The sequence below is a fragment of the Brachionichthys hirsutus genome, chromosome 12 (assembly GCF_040956055.1).
Source record: "Brachionichthys hirsutus isolate HB-005 chromosome 12, CSIRO-AGI_Bhir_v1, whole genome shotgun sequence".
Lineage (NCBI taxonomy): Eukaryota > Metazoa > Chordata > Actinopteri > Lophiiformes > Brachionichthyidae > Brachionichthys > Brachionichthys hirsutus.
In genome coordinates, this window is record NC_090908.1 from 629,892 (window position 1) to 645,716 (window position 15,825).

Consider the following 15,825-nt stretch of genomic DNA (forward strand, 5'->3'; position numbering starts at 1 on the left):
TATCTGAATACTTGTTGCACCACCGAAAACACCATCTCGTTTTTCTGTTCTGAGCTACACTCAAATATTTAAATGAGAATTAGGAAAGGTTTTAGTCTAGAATTCATACTCACTTTTTTCCTAGAATATACAAAACCAGGTAACAGTCGTTTCAGCCGACACCCTCTTATGTGAGTTTATTGCACATAGTATTGTCGTTGAATACATGCTTTTTTTCTATAGTAAAAACAGGTTTTTCAGGATTGAAATAAAAAAAGCACACAAAACTCATATAGCTCCAAAACAGGCTGTGCATGAGTGGGTATTAGGATGCTGGAGGCAGATACGTTTTCCTGTACTTGCTCTGCATCCAAACTCGATGCATCACAACTTTCTTTCCTCTGTTCACTTGAAGTCTTCTGTCTTCTAGATTCTGAACTTCTTCCAGTCCAGCATTGGAAAATAAATCATGAACATCTTCTGTAAAAGTAATAATAACACTGTTAGAAACCAGAACTCCGTCAAGGTTGTTTTTTTTAGTTTGCATGATTGTCTCCTCTTGAATTCTTTTTAACCCTAACCCATCTGTTTGCACATTTTGTTAGCAGATAGGATTTCCTCAACATAAAAGTCTGGATGTGATTTCACTTTGAATGTGAAAGATCAACTTCTGGAGGGGAAAATAATTGATGCAACGCACTGGCTGGCCTAAACTGGTTAATTTTAAAGTTCCCATGTTATTCCAGTCCTCCCATTCACCTGCACAACGTAGGACAAAAAGCTGCCGAAGGTTCAAATCTCCAGATTCACAGATAAATTATGACATGACCTCAGTTTCTACAATGGTAGAATGTACCCATGTGGAAGAATATACAAATCTCATGACGATGATACCTTTAGAGAAAAAGTACGCACAGGTTCCATCTCCACGTGTATAGAAATTCTCTGATAAGCAGCGTCCTGTTTGAGGATGGAAGAAATAAAAAGGTAAAGTATTGAATCGTGAAAATAAAACAAAACACAAATGATGAAACGTTTGTGTTTGGCTGTACATTCCTAGACGGAGTCTCACCCTTCTTAAACCTGAGTTGTGAGAAGTCATATCGCCCATAGTCACGGAAGAGGAAAATACCCCCACGCCGAAGGTATGTAGAAAGTCGCTTCACAACTCCAGGAATTCTGCGAGTGAAAAGTCAATTCATGGAAAATAGTTTAGTACAACAGAATTTAAGATAATAAATAACACAGCATAAATTTAAATCCCTTAAGGGTTAAATGTCAGGTAAACTACTGTGCAGTTAGCCTTTCATACTTCACAGTAATGCATCCATTGATGGCTGGAACTTACACAGTAATACCTTCATTTAGGAGTATAATTCCTGAACCGAGCTCGTAACTTAATTTGCTCGTATCACAATTACATTTTTCCGATATAAAATAACGGACTTTTTTTTTTTATCCGTTCCGGCCCACTAAATGGTGGCGCTTGGAACGCTCATCCGTCTAGCGCCACCATCTGGAAGTTACTCGTATCTCCAATTTATGCTCGTATCTTAATGCTAAATATTGCTCTCAGGAATGCTTGTAAGTTTGAGCCCGTAAGTCGAGGTATTACTGTGCTGGCTGATACTAGGAGAGAGGAGAGCTGCTCACATATACTCCTACGTACCCCACCGGTTCATCTACGCTACAGAGCTGTGGACTCTGAGGCAGCTGGAGAGCTCCTTTATCTTGTAACCTTCACCTACCGGTCGGGATGGATGGAGGAGAGCACAAAGACAGCCAGAATAACATCCAGGCTCTGAGTAGGGAAGGGAAAGGAGGACTCCTCACGAATGTCATGGACAAAAGCCCGACAGGTCGCCTCATCGTAGGCTGGATGGCCCTACAGGAGGAACATCGTGGTTGTATCGTCACATCAAGTCACAGTTAGCAAACAGTCGCTAATCACTGCCAGTGTTTGTGCTGCAACCGTCAGCAACGTCCACGACTATTCCCAAATGTAATATTACCTCTCTATTGTGTGGAGCAATTTTTGATTCAGCATTTAACCTTTGCCGTTTTATGGACGATGCTTCTTAGAAGGAATTGGTACACGATACAGTATCATTATACTTTTGATTTAAGTCAGGCTGCACAATATTATAGTCCATCAGTAAGAAAATATACTTTTCAGAAAATATTACAAGGTATAATTATGCAAGTTGGATGATAGAAAAAGCATATTGTTTGATGTGGTATGATTAAGTTTCACTGCAGTGAATCAACTGTAGCACAGTGAAGAATGAAAGGTTGACGATGCTGTACATAGAAAGACATTACTGTGATCCAATGGCACAAATTCATCTGTCTTTATTACACGTTATTTATTACTTATGTTATTACTGTCCAAATGCCAGACTTGGTTGCTTAGATACAGCGCACACATGTCCTTCTGTTTAATGTGGTTATGCCACATAATGTTGTAATAGCCTATATCTGCATCTTATTTAGAGATCAGATTCCACATGGAGGCGGACCAAAAATATCATCTGTTCTTTTCAAATTTTATCTTTATTTACTTCCGTTTAATCTAAAATAATTATATGCTCATGCCTAAGGGTACAAACTTATTCAAATAGATAAGAACCCTGAATTAAAAGTTAAAAGTGGGTATTGACTGAAACACTCCATACCGGTATTTTTTTTTATTTTTATATATATATTTCAGAATAACTTTGAAATAATGTCCTTTGATGCCGTTTGTGTGTTCATGTTATGTTATAAACTGCTTACCTTGACCAACTGAATGGCGCATGGTGAGAAGTCACAGCAGTACAAAAAGGCATCTGTCTCTCTGTGGAGCAGGACAATCAATTTAAGCTTCAAATCATTATAGATGAAGGAGTACCAGGAACCGTTGACAGAAGATGCTTTTGTCCTTCACTTACTCGGTCCTGGCTGTGTGTGCTGGATCACACCATTGATTTTACAAGTGAAAATGTTGCTGTGAAGAACATCTAGTGAGAAGCTTTTGTGTATCGACACATCCAGTCGTGCCTTAACAATATTCTTGCAGCCTGTTGGCATTGCAGCATTTTTTAAACAGTAGTTTTCCTCCTGTAGCATAAATCTTACTTCTGTCAACAAAACATTAAATATGTTGAGCCACAGTGTTGTTAGTTGGTGATGTATAGCTTTATGATGCCACACTGCGTGGATTATATATAAACTATAAGTATAGAAAGTACTTCATTAGCCAAAATCCAGTGTACATGATGTGCTGTGTAAACATGGCTTATAAAGTAATCTTTACATTTAGTAATCCTTAAATTTAATGTAAAAAGAAGACGATTTCTTCAGAATATTTACTCACTTTATGGAATCAATGATGGGGAAGACACTGTTTCCCACCCCACAGCCAATCTGTGAAGAGGAAATAGGCTTTGCTTTTCTACCATGTAAAACAGTAGACTATGTTTTATAAGTCAAATGTGCACATGCAACAATCTCTATCAAAACGTGAGTACGCATGAACCTCCAGGATCCTGTGGGACGCATGCTGGCCGGGGAACGACGCAGCTTGTGTGGCAGCGTCACCCGAGTCCTGAGGATTGGGGAGGTCTGTGGGGCGGTTGTGTTGCTGTTGTCTACCATCCCTGTCTGCCCCTCGCTCATCACCCAGACTCCTGCTGGCGGCTTGGCTTCGTGAACCTGAAGGAAGCAGCTCTGGGAACTCTAAAAACAGCCACTTGCGGTCTTTAAAGAATTTGTCCTGGTGTGTCCTGTAAAATCTGTCCCAGTACTGCCAAGCCTCTTTGTCAAATCTACCTGCATGGAGGAGATTTTAGAATATATTCGATGTAATGCCAAGAAGGTGTAGCCTGGAAAACATGAATTGCAGGGACGCATTTTCACCTTGTTCCTTTAAAGGAATTTGTTTACGTGAATTCTCTTCTGCCTTCTGCCGAAAGGTTTCTTTATCCTCTTCTGTCCATTGAACGTGATCCCTAAAACACAAAGCATTTTAAAAGGGAGCCACTGATGCAATGGCCAAACCACAGTAACAAACAAACTGTATCAAATAAAAGAAAATACAAACCTATAAAATAATAAATCCACATTTGCATTTTGAAGTCAATCAGGGGCTATTCGCTAAACACCTGAGCCTAAGTTCTGTTGCAGAACTTAGGCTCAGGTTCAGACCTACACTGTTACTGCTCTGAGTACTTTGTAATTACACATGAGTTAATGCTGCTTTACAGCACAGCCAAGTTAGACCTTCTGTCATTTCAAATTGAAAAAATAGGCAGTGCTGATAACAATGAGTTTTGTGTTACAGGTGATTTCTCTCCTCACAATTTGAATATACTGTAGGGCTGAATTAGAAAGAAAGCATCTCCATTGCCTTCTCATGCATCACTGACCACATGTTGTACTTGAAGATGTCATCAGGGTCAGTCAGAATGCGAGAACCCAATGGAGCCGAGGGTCTTCCTCCTGTGCTCGTTAGTCTTGAGGGGAATCTGTTGAGAACTTGAGCCAGCCTGGCCACAGATGAGCTCTGCATGATATACATTTATTCTGTAAGAATGAAGGGAACATTTAAAATGTACTGTTTTGGCACTGGGTGATAAATATAGCTCTCGCGCTTTGGTCTTTCTAGCAGTATTTTTAATGTTAGATTTTTTTAAAAACATCTGCATATTTATTAAACATGCATTTTATTTTCATGCACAAAATTAAGTTCAGTGTATATTTATTTCCTGTAAAGGTAATTCTAAATATAAACATTAAAGCTTAGAAATTAAATGTTTGAGAATTAGTTTCATTTTTACATAACCCCGTTTGCTCACCCAGGAAAGGTGCTGGAGTGCAGCATTTTGTACTTTGCGATTTCCATGCGACCTGCTCTTTGTTTTCATTTTCCCACAGAAAATAAATTGAAGAATCGTTTTTTTGTCTTTGCAAAAATGAATATCCTTTTTAAGACTGGGCACCCTCTATCCTGCCTGATGGTATGCAACGATTCTTTCTGATTTCATCGATCTTAACTGCCTTGGTCATCCTCTGAATTGTTGTCTGACATTAAAGTCCCTTAACATTTAGAATAAAGTTGAAACAAAATCTGAAAATAATTGGACCCGAAAAAATAATGCAGTGCTGCTTCCTTCTATTTGTTAAAATATGACCATCCAAACCGTTTATATATATGGCGGAACCTGCACCAAACAGTATGCATGGTGGGAATGCATGTGTAGACAGAAGCATGCACATACAACAACACAATAATCAAGAACAAAAGTGTTCAATTCAATCAGCCACTTGGTGTTGTGTCACTTTGAATATTAAAAAACAAATTAATGATTGGCTGCTCCAAGAGTGAAACCACAGAGGAACGTAAAATGACATTTATATGATATCAGTAACACAGATTTATATTCAGAGTGTACAAATGATCATTCATCATCAGGCACTGAGTTGTTCTGAATCTAAAATGGTCAGGGGGGCAGAAACGACTCTCTCCGGATCAACCCCTTTTTAGAAATGCTCCTCTTAGACAGGATGTTTGACTGTACTTGTACTGTAATACATGCTACTGTATGACTGTACTTGTACTCTAATACATGCTACTGTTTGACTGTACTTGTACTGTAATACATGCTACTGTGTGACTGTACTTGTACTGTAATACATGCTACTGTTTGACTGTACCTGTACTCTAACATTCTATCTAATAAATACATTCATCATCATCATCAGGCCATGGTCAACATACAAGCGACCGAAGGGGGCGCTGACGATCAAAGCTCAATGCCGGCTGCCTCGTTTTACATGCAGAAGAAGACGACTGATAGCGTGTTGCTAACACTGGCGGCTAGCTAACGCCACCAGTCGTCTGCTACCTTCGCAATAATGATTTACTGCGTAGTTCCGGGACGACTAAACAGTTTAACCAAGTTCACGCTGCGACGTTTCCGGGGTCGATGTGTTCACACATCAAACGAGGTGCGCTAGCTCAGCCAAGCTAGCATTAGTTAGTTAGCTTGCTCCTGTTAGCAGTTGGTTGGTCGTATAAAGATGGACCGTCCTGAGAGGTAGTAACATTATCGATAAGGTCCTTACCTGGCGCTGGCCGTCCTGCTGACTCGTGTTTCACCTGCTGATGGCGCCGCACCACAGAAAAGGAGCCGCCAACGCCGCCGAGCTGCTGGGCCGGAGGAGCCGCGGCATCAGGGGAACCATCATCCGGTACAACATGAACGTTCTCCGAGCACTCCTCCTCCAGGTGACGTAAAACACGTTCATACATTCATTCAGGTAAAAGCGGTCGCTCTATTTATTGTCACTGTTCTATAGGGCGATAGGAACTTCCTTAAAGTGTGGAGCAGGACCTCCAAGTCCCCAATAATGTACGAGAATGGTCAAATCTACTTTGATCAATACCGGAGCTGCTACAGTTGGTGAGTATCATTCTGTGACGTCATGACACGTCATTCTCTGCTGTTTCCCGTAGTGTAACAGACTGAGGTGATAAACACTGATTACAGGACTAACCTTCCAAATGAGGCTGGGAAGACTTTGTGACCTTAGATGAGGCTTGAAGATCAAACAATGAGGCTCGCAGTGAATTCTACCCGATTAACTCCGTTAACCCCTCGTCTCCATGCCAACACTTGCATCTTTGAAGGCCTTTGGGTATGATTGATCCCGTCATCAATCATCATGTTGATTGTTGGAAACAAAGAGAGCACTTTACCGTGCCCCCCGTATGGTAGTGATGGTGTGTTTTTAATGATATTGATCACAACAATGTCTAAACGCACACGGAGGACATTCTCGTGGAACTGGATTGATTCCGCAAACATTTGTGTCTCCAAAATCAAAAGCTATCGTATATGCATGGAAACTGACACTTGCTTCTTCTTCACGGCTTTATATTTATATCAAAGGTTTGTGTGTGATAACATGTGATATCTTTCAAACATGATGTTGATCTGTTGATGGCTTGAGGCTGTCAACAGAAGACTGCTCAGTATTCAGTGGAATTTAAAACCACAGCCTGGCTTGAAAGGCAACAACAACAGCCCCCATCTTGTATTTACTGCAGTCATCAATTGAAATGTTCCTGCGGAGCAAAATGAAACCCGATTTGGCACCGCTGGTATCTTTGTTTTGTTTTGACAGTGCTCTCTGCCAATCGAAGACTTCCTCCTGATCACATGACAAAACAAAGACGTCTCCATGGCAATTGCCACAAAATAGCACATTGGCACAGCAGAGACTTTGCAACAGCCATAAATACATGTTCACACATAATACATACACGGTCTGCGTGTTTTTATCCGCCACTGAATAACCCAAATCTAAAGGACAGCTGTGACAGCTTGTCACTCTGACATCTACTGTCTATGGACCAAATCAGCAGCATGACAACTTAATGAAGGGTTCATAATCCCCCACACAACGAGTTAATAACGTTCTGCTTTCAGTGTTCATTCAGAGCCTCAAGTTCGATACAAATTACCAAAGAGATCGAAGCTGGAGAGGTTTGAAGATGCCTTGCTGTGCCAGAGCCCACTTGTGAGTGAAAGCACACTTTAGGATTAGCACTGACCAGAGTCTGAAGAAATCTTTTGATTGTCTTTTTACCAGAACGGAACGTTAGCCTCCGCCTCTGATCAGAAAGCCAGCCTCTTGGCTTTGACTGCCAACAACTGGCTGTGTCGTCTTTCAGCTGAAACAGGAGAGGAGCTGCAGAGAGTTTATCTCTCCCCCAGCCCTAAGTTCAGGTAGCAACCAACGTGGAGGGTGGCACGTTTACGTTCGGGTTCACGTCATTCCTGTTGCTTTTTTAGGTATCTAAGCTGGGATGTTTCTCAAGAGATGTTTTATGTTAAATCTGTCCAAAACAAAGAAACATCTACAGCACGGCTGGTGAGTTGAGTTTCCTCATGTCTAATCTGCCAACTACTTTTTACCGAAGTTTGATCGCTTAGTTGAAAACAATCCTAAATCCCAAAATGATCTATTTCATTCATCAGAAAGTATTTTTCACACTTTAGAAGCTGAAATCTGGGAAGGTTTGCCAACATTAAATCATGAAAGACTCCTGCTGGATTCTCTAAATGGTTTTCCAGTTCATTTCGTTGTCTGATGTGAAGAATGACTGAAATGTTCTCCCCCCCCCCCCTTCTCAGGCTGGGATTTCTCACGGCACAGTCATGCACCTGGCCGTTTTTCAGATTTTCCCTTTGCAAATTGTGGGAATTTTGGAGATCAATAAAAAGGTTTGCGGATGTATTACCGGTAGTAGTATATATATTTATTTGTAATGTGTGATTAGTAAATGTAAAGCGTTCTCTTTCAGGTGTTTGGAAGTGGTGTTACTGATGCTGTTCTGTCTCAAGGTGTCCTCGTGGTGTCTCACAGCAACAAGTCCGTGAAGCTGTACAGCTTTGAGCACATTGTCCAAAGGGTATGTCTGACTTGTCCCTGGAAAGGACGAGTGTCCCACTGTCCTGCCGCTTGTATCTTACATGCCGGGTGACATTTGTGTTGTTTTCAGTACATGACAGAAAACCTGATACTTGGAAAGCAGAGTTCACTTCTTGGAGGCAAAACGGTGGGAGACGTCCCATTTGGTATTCCAGTGAATATTCATATCACAGGTGAGACTGTTGTGAAGTTCAGACCTGTGTATTCTTAGTGTTATAGGTTAAATTAGACCCAGCAGTCCACAGAGGGGGGGGGGGGGGTATTTGTAATCAGAAGGACGGCTGGATTCCTTTCTTCTTATTTCCTAGATTGTCCTGCAGCGCTCTTCGAGGTTTCCTGCTCTAATAACAGTGTCCAGATTGGAGGCTACCCATGGCACTACATCTACACCCCACTGCATAAGCACCACAAGGGGACTCATCACATCTGTTCACTCACGGACAGCAGAACAGTAAGTTGGAAGAATACTGTTAAACGCGCATTGCAACGTTTGGTCCGTCACTGAAAATGTTTTTTTTTATTTTTTATTTAGCCTTTATTTAATCAGGTAAGTCAATTGAGAATGAATTCTTTTTCTCAGTAACGACCTGGACCTAAGTTGCATGTTTTTGGTGGGAGGAAGCCGGAGAACCCGGAGAGAACACACGTAGGGGGAGAACATGCAAACTCCACACAGAAAGGCCGCAAGTTGGATTTGAACCTGCAACCTTCTTGCTGTGAGGCAGCGGTGCTTACCACTGTGCCACCGTGCTGATATCATGTGCTTTCTTATAATGCGTGAATCTTGCTAATCCTGTTGAAGTGCCACAGATTTTGGAAGCACCTGTCGAAGTGTCAGGTGAGAAGGGCCACAGGCGTTTGTGACAGTCTTTGTCTTCTATTGGTGGACAGAACAGGACTGACCCAAAGCTGCAATCACTTCTAAAAGAAAACCACAATATGGTCCAAATTGTGCAAAGCTTCCGCTTCTGAGGAATACTCGTTTGTGTTCTTGTGTTTTGTAGTCATCGGCCATTTTGATTTCGTCACAGACAATCTTCTACATCTTGGATTGCTGAGCAAACTATGATAAATCCATGTCGATGCTTTGCAGACTCTTGAGTCCATGCAGGTCACAGACCTGGAACATATTGATTAGTATTGTTTAAACAGACGGCAGCTATAGACAGGAAAGCCGTTTGTTTCCATCCTGAGGTTGCAGCTCGCTTCCAGTTGAGCTAATGGGAAGCTTGTTTCATTTGATCACATCAGGCAACAAATGGGATACAGAATATGGACTGCTGTTCTCTAGAGAGTGACTGGATCATCTTCCACCCCGATGACTCCGGGCGGATCATTCATGTTGGGCCGACCACAATAAAGTGAGTAGCAGAGGAAACGCAGGCTGGGAAGACAAATGCTCTGAGGAGTGGCTACCCACACCATAAAGAACACCAAAACCTGTTAGATGAAGGAGCAAAGCCTATTTATAAGACTTTCTTTTAGCCGTTTTATATTCTTTGAAGCCTTTGGTTACATTAAGGATCATTTATTGCATTTTATTTTTCTTCATTCTTTCTCTAAGTGTCCTAACGATCCTCGGTGAACTGAACAGCAGTTTCCCATCAAAGGTTGTCAAGGCTTTCTCTCTGGCAACCCATCGAAACAACAATGTGAGTATCATGTTCTTTAACTTGCACAGCTGAATGTACGGGAGGTTTCCTTTGTCCCACAGCGTCCCTGGGTACAGTAGGTACCCTGCATCCGCTGGGATGATGGTGACTCATGCTCCCTCTAATTGGAGTGTTCCTTGTTATGCAGCCCGATGCACAAGTCACTGTCACCTCATCAGGCCGCACAGTGAAGAGGAGGTTTCATCAGCTGGATGATGACCCAGACCAAGAGGTAACAAAATGATTAGGTCTTTGCAAGTAAAACACTTTCCTCATGTTTTTTATACGATATAAAAGCTACTTTCATGATGTCTGTGAAGATTCTCAGTCGACCAGGCCACTAAATCTAAAGACAGAGGTTCACCCTAAAGACAGAGGTTCACCCTAAAGACAGAGGTTCACCCTAAAGACAGAGGTTCACCCTAAAGACAGAGGTTCACCCTAAAGACAGAGGTTCACCCTGAGACAGAGGTTCACCCTGAGACAGAGGTTCACCCTGAGACAGAGGTTCACCCTAAAGACAGAGGTTCACCCTAAAGACAGAGGTTCACCCTGAGACAGAGGTTCACCCTAAAGACAGAGGTTCACCCTAAAGACAGAGGTTCACCCTAAAGACAGAGGTTCACCCTGAGACAGAGGTTCACCCTAAAGACAGAGGTTCACCCTAAAGACAGAGGTTCACCCTAAAGACAGAGGTTCACCCTGAGACAGAGGTTCACCCTGAGACAGAGGTTCACCCTGAGACAGAGGTTCACCCTAAAGACAGAGGTTCACCCTAAAGACAGAGGTTCACCCTGAGACAGAGGTTCACCCTGAGACAGAGGTTCACCCTAAAGACAGAGGTTCACCCTAAAGACAGAGGTTCACCCTAAAGACAGAGGTTCACCCTAAAGACAGAGGTTCACCCTGAGACAGAGGTTCACCCTAAAGACAGAGGTTCACCCTAAAGACAGAGGTTCACCCTAAAGACAGAGGTTCACCCTAAAGACAGAGGTTCACCCTGAGACAGAGGTTCACCCTGAGACAGAGGTTCACCCTGAGACAGAGGTTCACCCTAAAGACAGAGGTTCACCCTGAGACAGAGGTTCACCCTAAAGACAGAGGTTCACCCTAAAGACAGAGGTTCACCCTAAAGACAGAGGTTCACCCTGAGACAGAGGTTCACCCTAAAGACAGAGGTTCACCCTAAAGACAGAGGTTCACCCTAAAGACAGAGGTTCACCCTAAAGACAGAGGTTCACCCTAAAGACAGAGGTTCACCCTGAGACAGAGGTTCACCCCGAGACAGAGGTTCACCCTAAAGACAGAGGTTCACCCTAAAGACAGAGGTTCACCCTGAGACAGAGGTTCACCCTGAGACAGAGGTTCACCCTAAAGACAGAGGTTCACCCTGAGACAGAGGTTCACCCTAAAGACAGAGGTTCACCCTAAAGACAGAGGTTCACCCTGAGACAGAGGTTCACCCTAAAGACAGAGGTTCACCCTAAAGACAGAGGTTCACCCTAAAGACAGAGGTTCACCCTGAGACAGAGGTTCACCCTGAGACAGAGGTTCACCCTGAGACAGAGGTTCACCCTAAAGACAGAGGTTCACCCTAAAGACAGAGGTTCACCCTGAGACAGAGGTTCACCCTGAGACAGAGGTTCACCCTAAAGACAGAGGTTCACCCTAAAGACAGAGGTTCACCCTGAGACAGAGGTTCACCCTAAAGACAGAGGTTCACCCTAAAGACAGAGGTTCACCCTGAGACAGAGGTTCACCCTAAAGACAGAGGTTCACCCTAAAGACAGAGGTTCACCCTAAAGACAGAGGTTCACCCTGAGACAGAGGTTCACCCTGAGACAGAGGTTCACCCTGAGACAGAGGTTCACCCTGAGACAGAGGTTCACCCTAAAGACAGAGGTTCACCCTAAAGACAGAGGTTCACCCTAAAGACAGAGGTTCACCCTAAAGACAGAGGTTCACCCTGAGACAGAGGTTCACCCTGAGACAGAGGTTCACCCTGAGACAGAGGTTCACCCTGAGACAGAGGTTCACCCTAAAGACAGAGGTTCACCCTGAGACAGAGGTTCACCCTAAAGACAGAGGTTCACCCTAAAGACAGAGGTTCACCCTAAAGACAGAGGTTCACCCTAAAGACAGAGGTTCACCCTGAGACAGAGGTTCACCCTGAGACAGAGGTTCACCCTAAAGACAGAGGTTCACCCTAAAGACAGAGGTTCACCCTGAGACAGAGGTTCACCCCGAGACAGAGGTTCACCCTAAAGACAGAGGTTCACCCGGAGACAGAGGTTCACCCTGAGACAGAGGTTCACCCTAAAGACAGAGGTTCACCCTAAAGACAGAGGTTCACCCTAAAGACAGAGGTTCACCCTGAGACAGAGGTTTACCCCGAGACAGAGGTTCACCCTAAAGACAGAGGTTCACCCTAAAGACAGAGGTTCACCCTAAAGACAGAGGTTCACCCTAAAGACAGAGGTTCACCCGGAGACAGAGGTTCACCCTGAGACAGAGGTTCACCCTAAAGACAGAGGTTCACCCTAAAGACAGAGGTTCACCCTAAAGACAGAGGTTCACCCTGAGACAGAGGTTTACCCCGAGACAGAGGTTCACCCTAAAGACAGAGGTTCACCCTAAAGACAGAGGTTCACCCTAAAGACAGAGGTTCACCCTAAAGACAGAGGTTCACCCTGAGACAGAGGTTCACCCCGAGACAGAGGTTCACCCTGAGACAGAGGTTCACCCTGAGACAGAGGTTCACCCTAAAGACAGAGGTTCACCCTAAAGACAGAGGTTCACCCTAAAGACAGAGGTTCACCCTAAAGACAGAGGTTCACCCTAAAGACAGAGGTTCACCCTAAAGACAGAGGTTCACCCTGAGACAGAGGTTTACCCCGAGACAGAGGTTCACCCTAAAGACAGAGGTTCACCCTAAAGACAGAGGTTCACCCTAAAGACAGAGGTTCACCCTAAAGACAGAGGTTCACCCTGAGACAGAGGTTCACCCTGAGACAGAGGTTCACCCTGAGACAGAGGTTCACCCTAAAGACAGAGGTTCACCCTGAGACAAGCCACCCACACATAAACTAAGTGCTGTCATATATGCAGTTCAGTGCAGTCACTCTTTGTGAGTAGCAAATGGTTTGAGTTTGTTCACAAGCATTAATAATAACTGGCGGTAAATAGTCATTATTTAAATTTGGACTTTATTGTATGACTCCTTGGTGTCATTGAGCTTCTGTAAATACGGGCTTATTCTGACTTTAATCACAGCCGTTGGGACCGAGTAAGTAGATATTACTGTCCGTATGAAACACGTTACTCCACGCTGCTATGGGACGCGTGTTTCCGTTTCATAGCATCCATGCTTTTGGAAACACAGCGGCACACTTCTGCTACGAGAGTTGAAACGATGAGGATATTCTTTTTACAGACATTCCGTACGGTGGAATATGAGGATGAGCTCGACCTTTTGGCAGTGGCAGTTACTGATGGTGAGGAGGGAGCAGGAAGAGCTCGCATCCGGCTGCATGACAACCAGTGTGGCCAGTTACTGAGGACGCTTGACCTCAGTGAGCAATGGGACGAGGTGAGGACGACGGTTACTGACACTAAGATGAAGTGTGTCTGTGTAGGATGTGTGTGTTCTCTTTTGTCTCTGTGTAGGATGTGTGTGTTCTCTCTTGTCTCTGTGTAGGATTTGTGTGTTCTCTTTTGTCTCTGTGTAGGATGTGTGTGTTCTCTTTTGTCTCTGTGTAGGATGTGTGTGTTCTCTTTTGTCTCTGTGTAGGATGTGTGTGTTCTCTTTTGTCTCTGTGTAGGATGTGTGTGTTCTCTTTTGTCTCTGTGTAGGATTTGTGTGTTCTCTTTTGTCTCTGTGTAGGATTTGTGTGTTCTCTTTTGTCTCTGTGTAGGATTTGTGTGTTCTCTTTTGTCTCTGTGTAGGATTTGTGTGTTCTCTTTTGTCTCTGTGTAGGATTTGTGTGTTCTCTTTTGTCTCCGTGTAGGATTTGTGTGTTCTCTTTTGTCTCTGTGTAGGATTTGTGTGTTCTCTTTTGTCTCTGTATAGGATTTGTGTGTTCTCTTTTGTCTTTGTGTAGGATTTGTGTGTTCTCTTTTGTCTCTGTGTAGGATTTGTGTGTTCTCTTTTGTCTCCGTGTAGGATTTGTGTGTTCTCTTCTGTCTCTGTGTAGGATTTGTGTGTTCTCTTTTGTCTCTGTGTAGGATTTGTGTGTTCTCTTTTGTCTCTGTGTAGGATTTGTGTGTTCTCTTTTGTCTTTGTGTAGGATTTGTGTGTTCTCTTTTGTCTCTGTGTAGGATTTGTGTGTTCTCTTTTGTCTCCGTGTAGGATTTGTGTGTTCTCTTTTGTCTCTGTGTAGGATTTGTGTGTTTTCTTTTGTCTCTGTGTAGGATTTGTGTGTTCTCTTTTGTCTCTGTGTAGGATTTGTGTGTTCTCTTTTGTCTCTGTATAGGATTTGTGTGTTCTCTTTTGTCTCTGTGTAGGATTTATGTGTTCTCTTTTGTCTCCGTGTAGGATTTGTGTGTTCTCTTTTGTCTCTGTGTAGGATTTGTGTGTTCTCTTTTGTCTCTGTGTAGGATTTGTGTGTTCTCTTTTGTCTCTGTGTAGGATTTGTGTGTTCTCTTTTGTCTCTGTGTAGGATTTGTGTGTTCTCTTTTGTCTCTGTGTAGGATTTGTGTGTTCTCTTTTGTCTCTGTATAGGATTTGTGTGTTCTCTTTTGTCTCTGTGTAGGATTTATGTGTTCTCTTTTGTCTCCGTGTAGGATTTGTGTGTTCTCTTTTGTCTCCGTGTAGGATTTGTGTGTTCTCTTTTGTCTCTGTGTAGGATTTGTGTGTTCTCTTTTGTCTCTGTGTAGGATTTGTGTGTTCTCTTTTGTCTCTGTGTAGGATTTGTGTGTTCTCTTTTGTCTCTGTGTAGGATTTGTGTGTTCTCTTTTGTCTCTGTGTAGGATTTGTGTGTTCTCTTTTGTCTCTGTGTAGGATTTGTGTGTTCTCTTTTGTCTCTGTGTAGGATTTGTGTGTTCTCTTTTGTCTCTGTGTAGGATTTGTGTGTTCTCTTTTGTCTCTGTGTAGGATTTGTGTGTTCTCTTTTGTCTCTGTGTAGGATTTGTGTGTTCTCTTTTGTCTCTGTGTAGGATTTGTGTGTTCTCTTTTGTCTCTGTGTAGGATTTGTGTGTTCTCTTTTGTCTCTGTACAGGATTTATGTGTTCTCTTTTGTCTCCGTGTAGGATTTGTGTGTTCTCTTTTGTCTTTGTGTAGGATTTATGTGTTCTCTTTTGTCTCTGTGTAGGATTTATGTGTTCTCTTTTATTCTGTTTCAGACTTATCGACATGAGTTGTTCGTAGACAAAGACACAATTGTTCATATTGAACAAAGGAAGAGCACGTTCTGCTGCCACCTTTACAAGCTCGTAACATCTAGAAAAGAAAAGACGCAGAAGTAAATTGACCTTGAGGATCACTTGCTTTTGAAGATGATGCACATTTTTAAACTTGTTTTTCTACAGCTTTTCCATCAACCTTGATATGCTGTTTCCAATTCAGGATCAGAGTACCAATATCTGCTGTATTTCTGTTGATCAGTCTGACTCACATTTTTACCATGTCTCAATAATTAAAATGATATATTTTGATAAATCTCCATGGGTGTCGTGACGTCATTTACATAAAATGAAGCCTGAGCTGTGAATAAATATA

At 42.8% G+C, this 15,825-nt stretch overlaps 2 protein-coding genes across 2 annotated transcripts; one reads left to right on the top strand and one right to left on the bottom strand.

The window, feature by feature from the left end:
- Positions 1 to 160: 160 nt before the first annotated feature.
- mettl8 (methyltransferase 8, methylcytidine) lies at positions 161 to 6,393 on the bottom strand. The gene is made up of 10 exons (XM_068746077.1): positions 6,085 to 6,393; positions 4,386 to 4,542; positions 3,877 to 3,968; positions 3,497 to 3,789; positions 3,335 to 3,384; positions 2,755 to 2,815; positions 1,728 to 1,864; positions 1,052 to 1,158; positions 874 to 939; positions 161 to 459 (listed from the first exon to the last, which is right to left on the bottom strand). The coding sequence occupies exons 2-10, from the start codon at positions 4,535 to 4,537 to the stop codon at positions 305 to 307; spliced, it is 1,113 nt and encodes a 370-aa protein (XP_068602178.1). The 5' UTR covers positions 4,538 to 4,542; positions 6,085 to 6,393; the 3' UTR covers positions 161 to 304.
- On the top strand, positions 5,902 to 15,743 carry dcaf17 (ddb1 and cul4 associated factor 17). The gene is made up of 14 exons (XM_068746076.1): positions 5,902 to 6,247; positions 6,319 to 6,422; positions 7,452 to 7,542; positions 7,615 to 7,751; positions 7,818 to 7,896; positions 8,160 to 8,249; positions 8,330 to 8,437; positions 8,528 to 8,630; positions 8,766 to 8,908; positions 9,709 to 9,818; positions 10,022 to 10,109; positions 10,258 to 10,341; positions 13,543 to 13,698; positions 15,450 to 15,743. Exons 1-14 carry the CDS (start codon positions 6,125 to 6,127, stop codon positions 15,570 to 15,572), a joined length of 1,539 nt encoding a protein of 512 aa, XP_068602177.1. The 5' UTR covers positions 5,902 to 6,124; the 3' UTR covers positions 15,573 to 15,743.
- Positions 15,744 to 15,825: the final 82 nt, after the last annotated feature.

What these genes read in the sequence shown, in the direction of transcription:
- mettl8 (XM_068746077.1), bottom strand. Translation starts at nt 4,537, where the DNA reads ATGTATATCATGCAGAGCTCATCTGTGGCCAGGCTGGCTCAAGTTCTC. An exon ending in CGTCCCACAGGATCCTGGAG is followed by an intron (nt 3,385 to 3,496) that starts GTTCATGCGTAC and finishes TCCTCTTCACAG; the next exon opens with ATTGGCTGTGGGGTGGGAAA. An exon ending in TGCGTACTTTTTCTCTAAAG is followed by an intron (nt 460 to 873) that starts GTATCATCGTCA and finishes TTACTTTTACAG; the next exon opens with AAGATGTTCATGATTTATTT.
- dcaf17 (XM_068746076.1), top strand. Translation starts at nt 6,125, where the DNA reads ATGGCGCCGCACCACAGAAAAGGAGCCGCCAACGCCGCCGAGCTGCTG. An exon ending in TACCGGAGCTGCTACAGTTG is followed by an intron (nt 6,423 to 7,451) that starts GTGAGTATCATT and finishes TTCTGCTTTCAG; the next exon opens with TGTTCATTCAGAGCCTCAAG. An exon ending in TCAGTGAGCAATGGGACGAG is followed by an intron (nt 13,699 to 15,449) that starts GTGAGGACGACG and finishes ATTCTGTTTCAG; the next exon opens with ACTTATCGACATGAGTTGTT.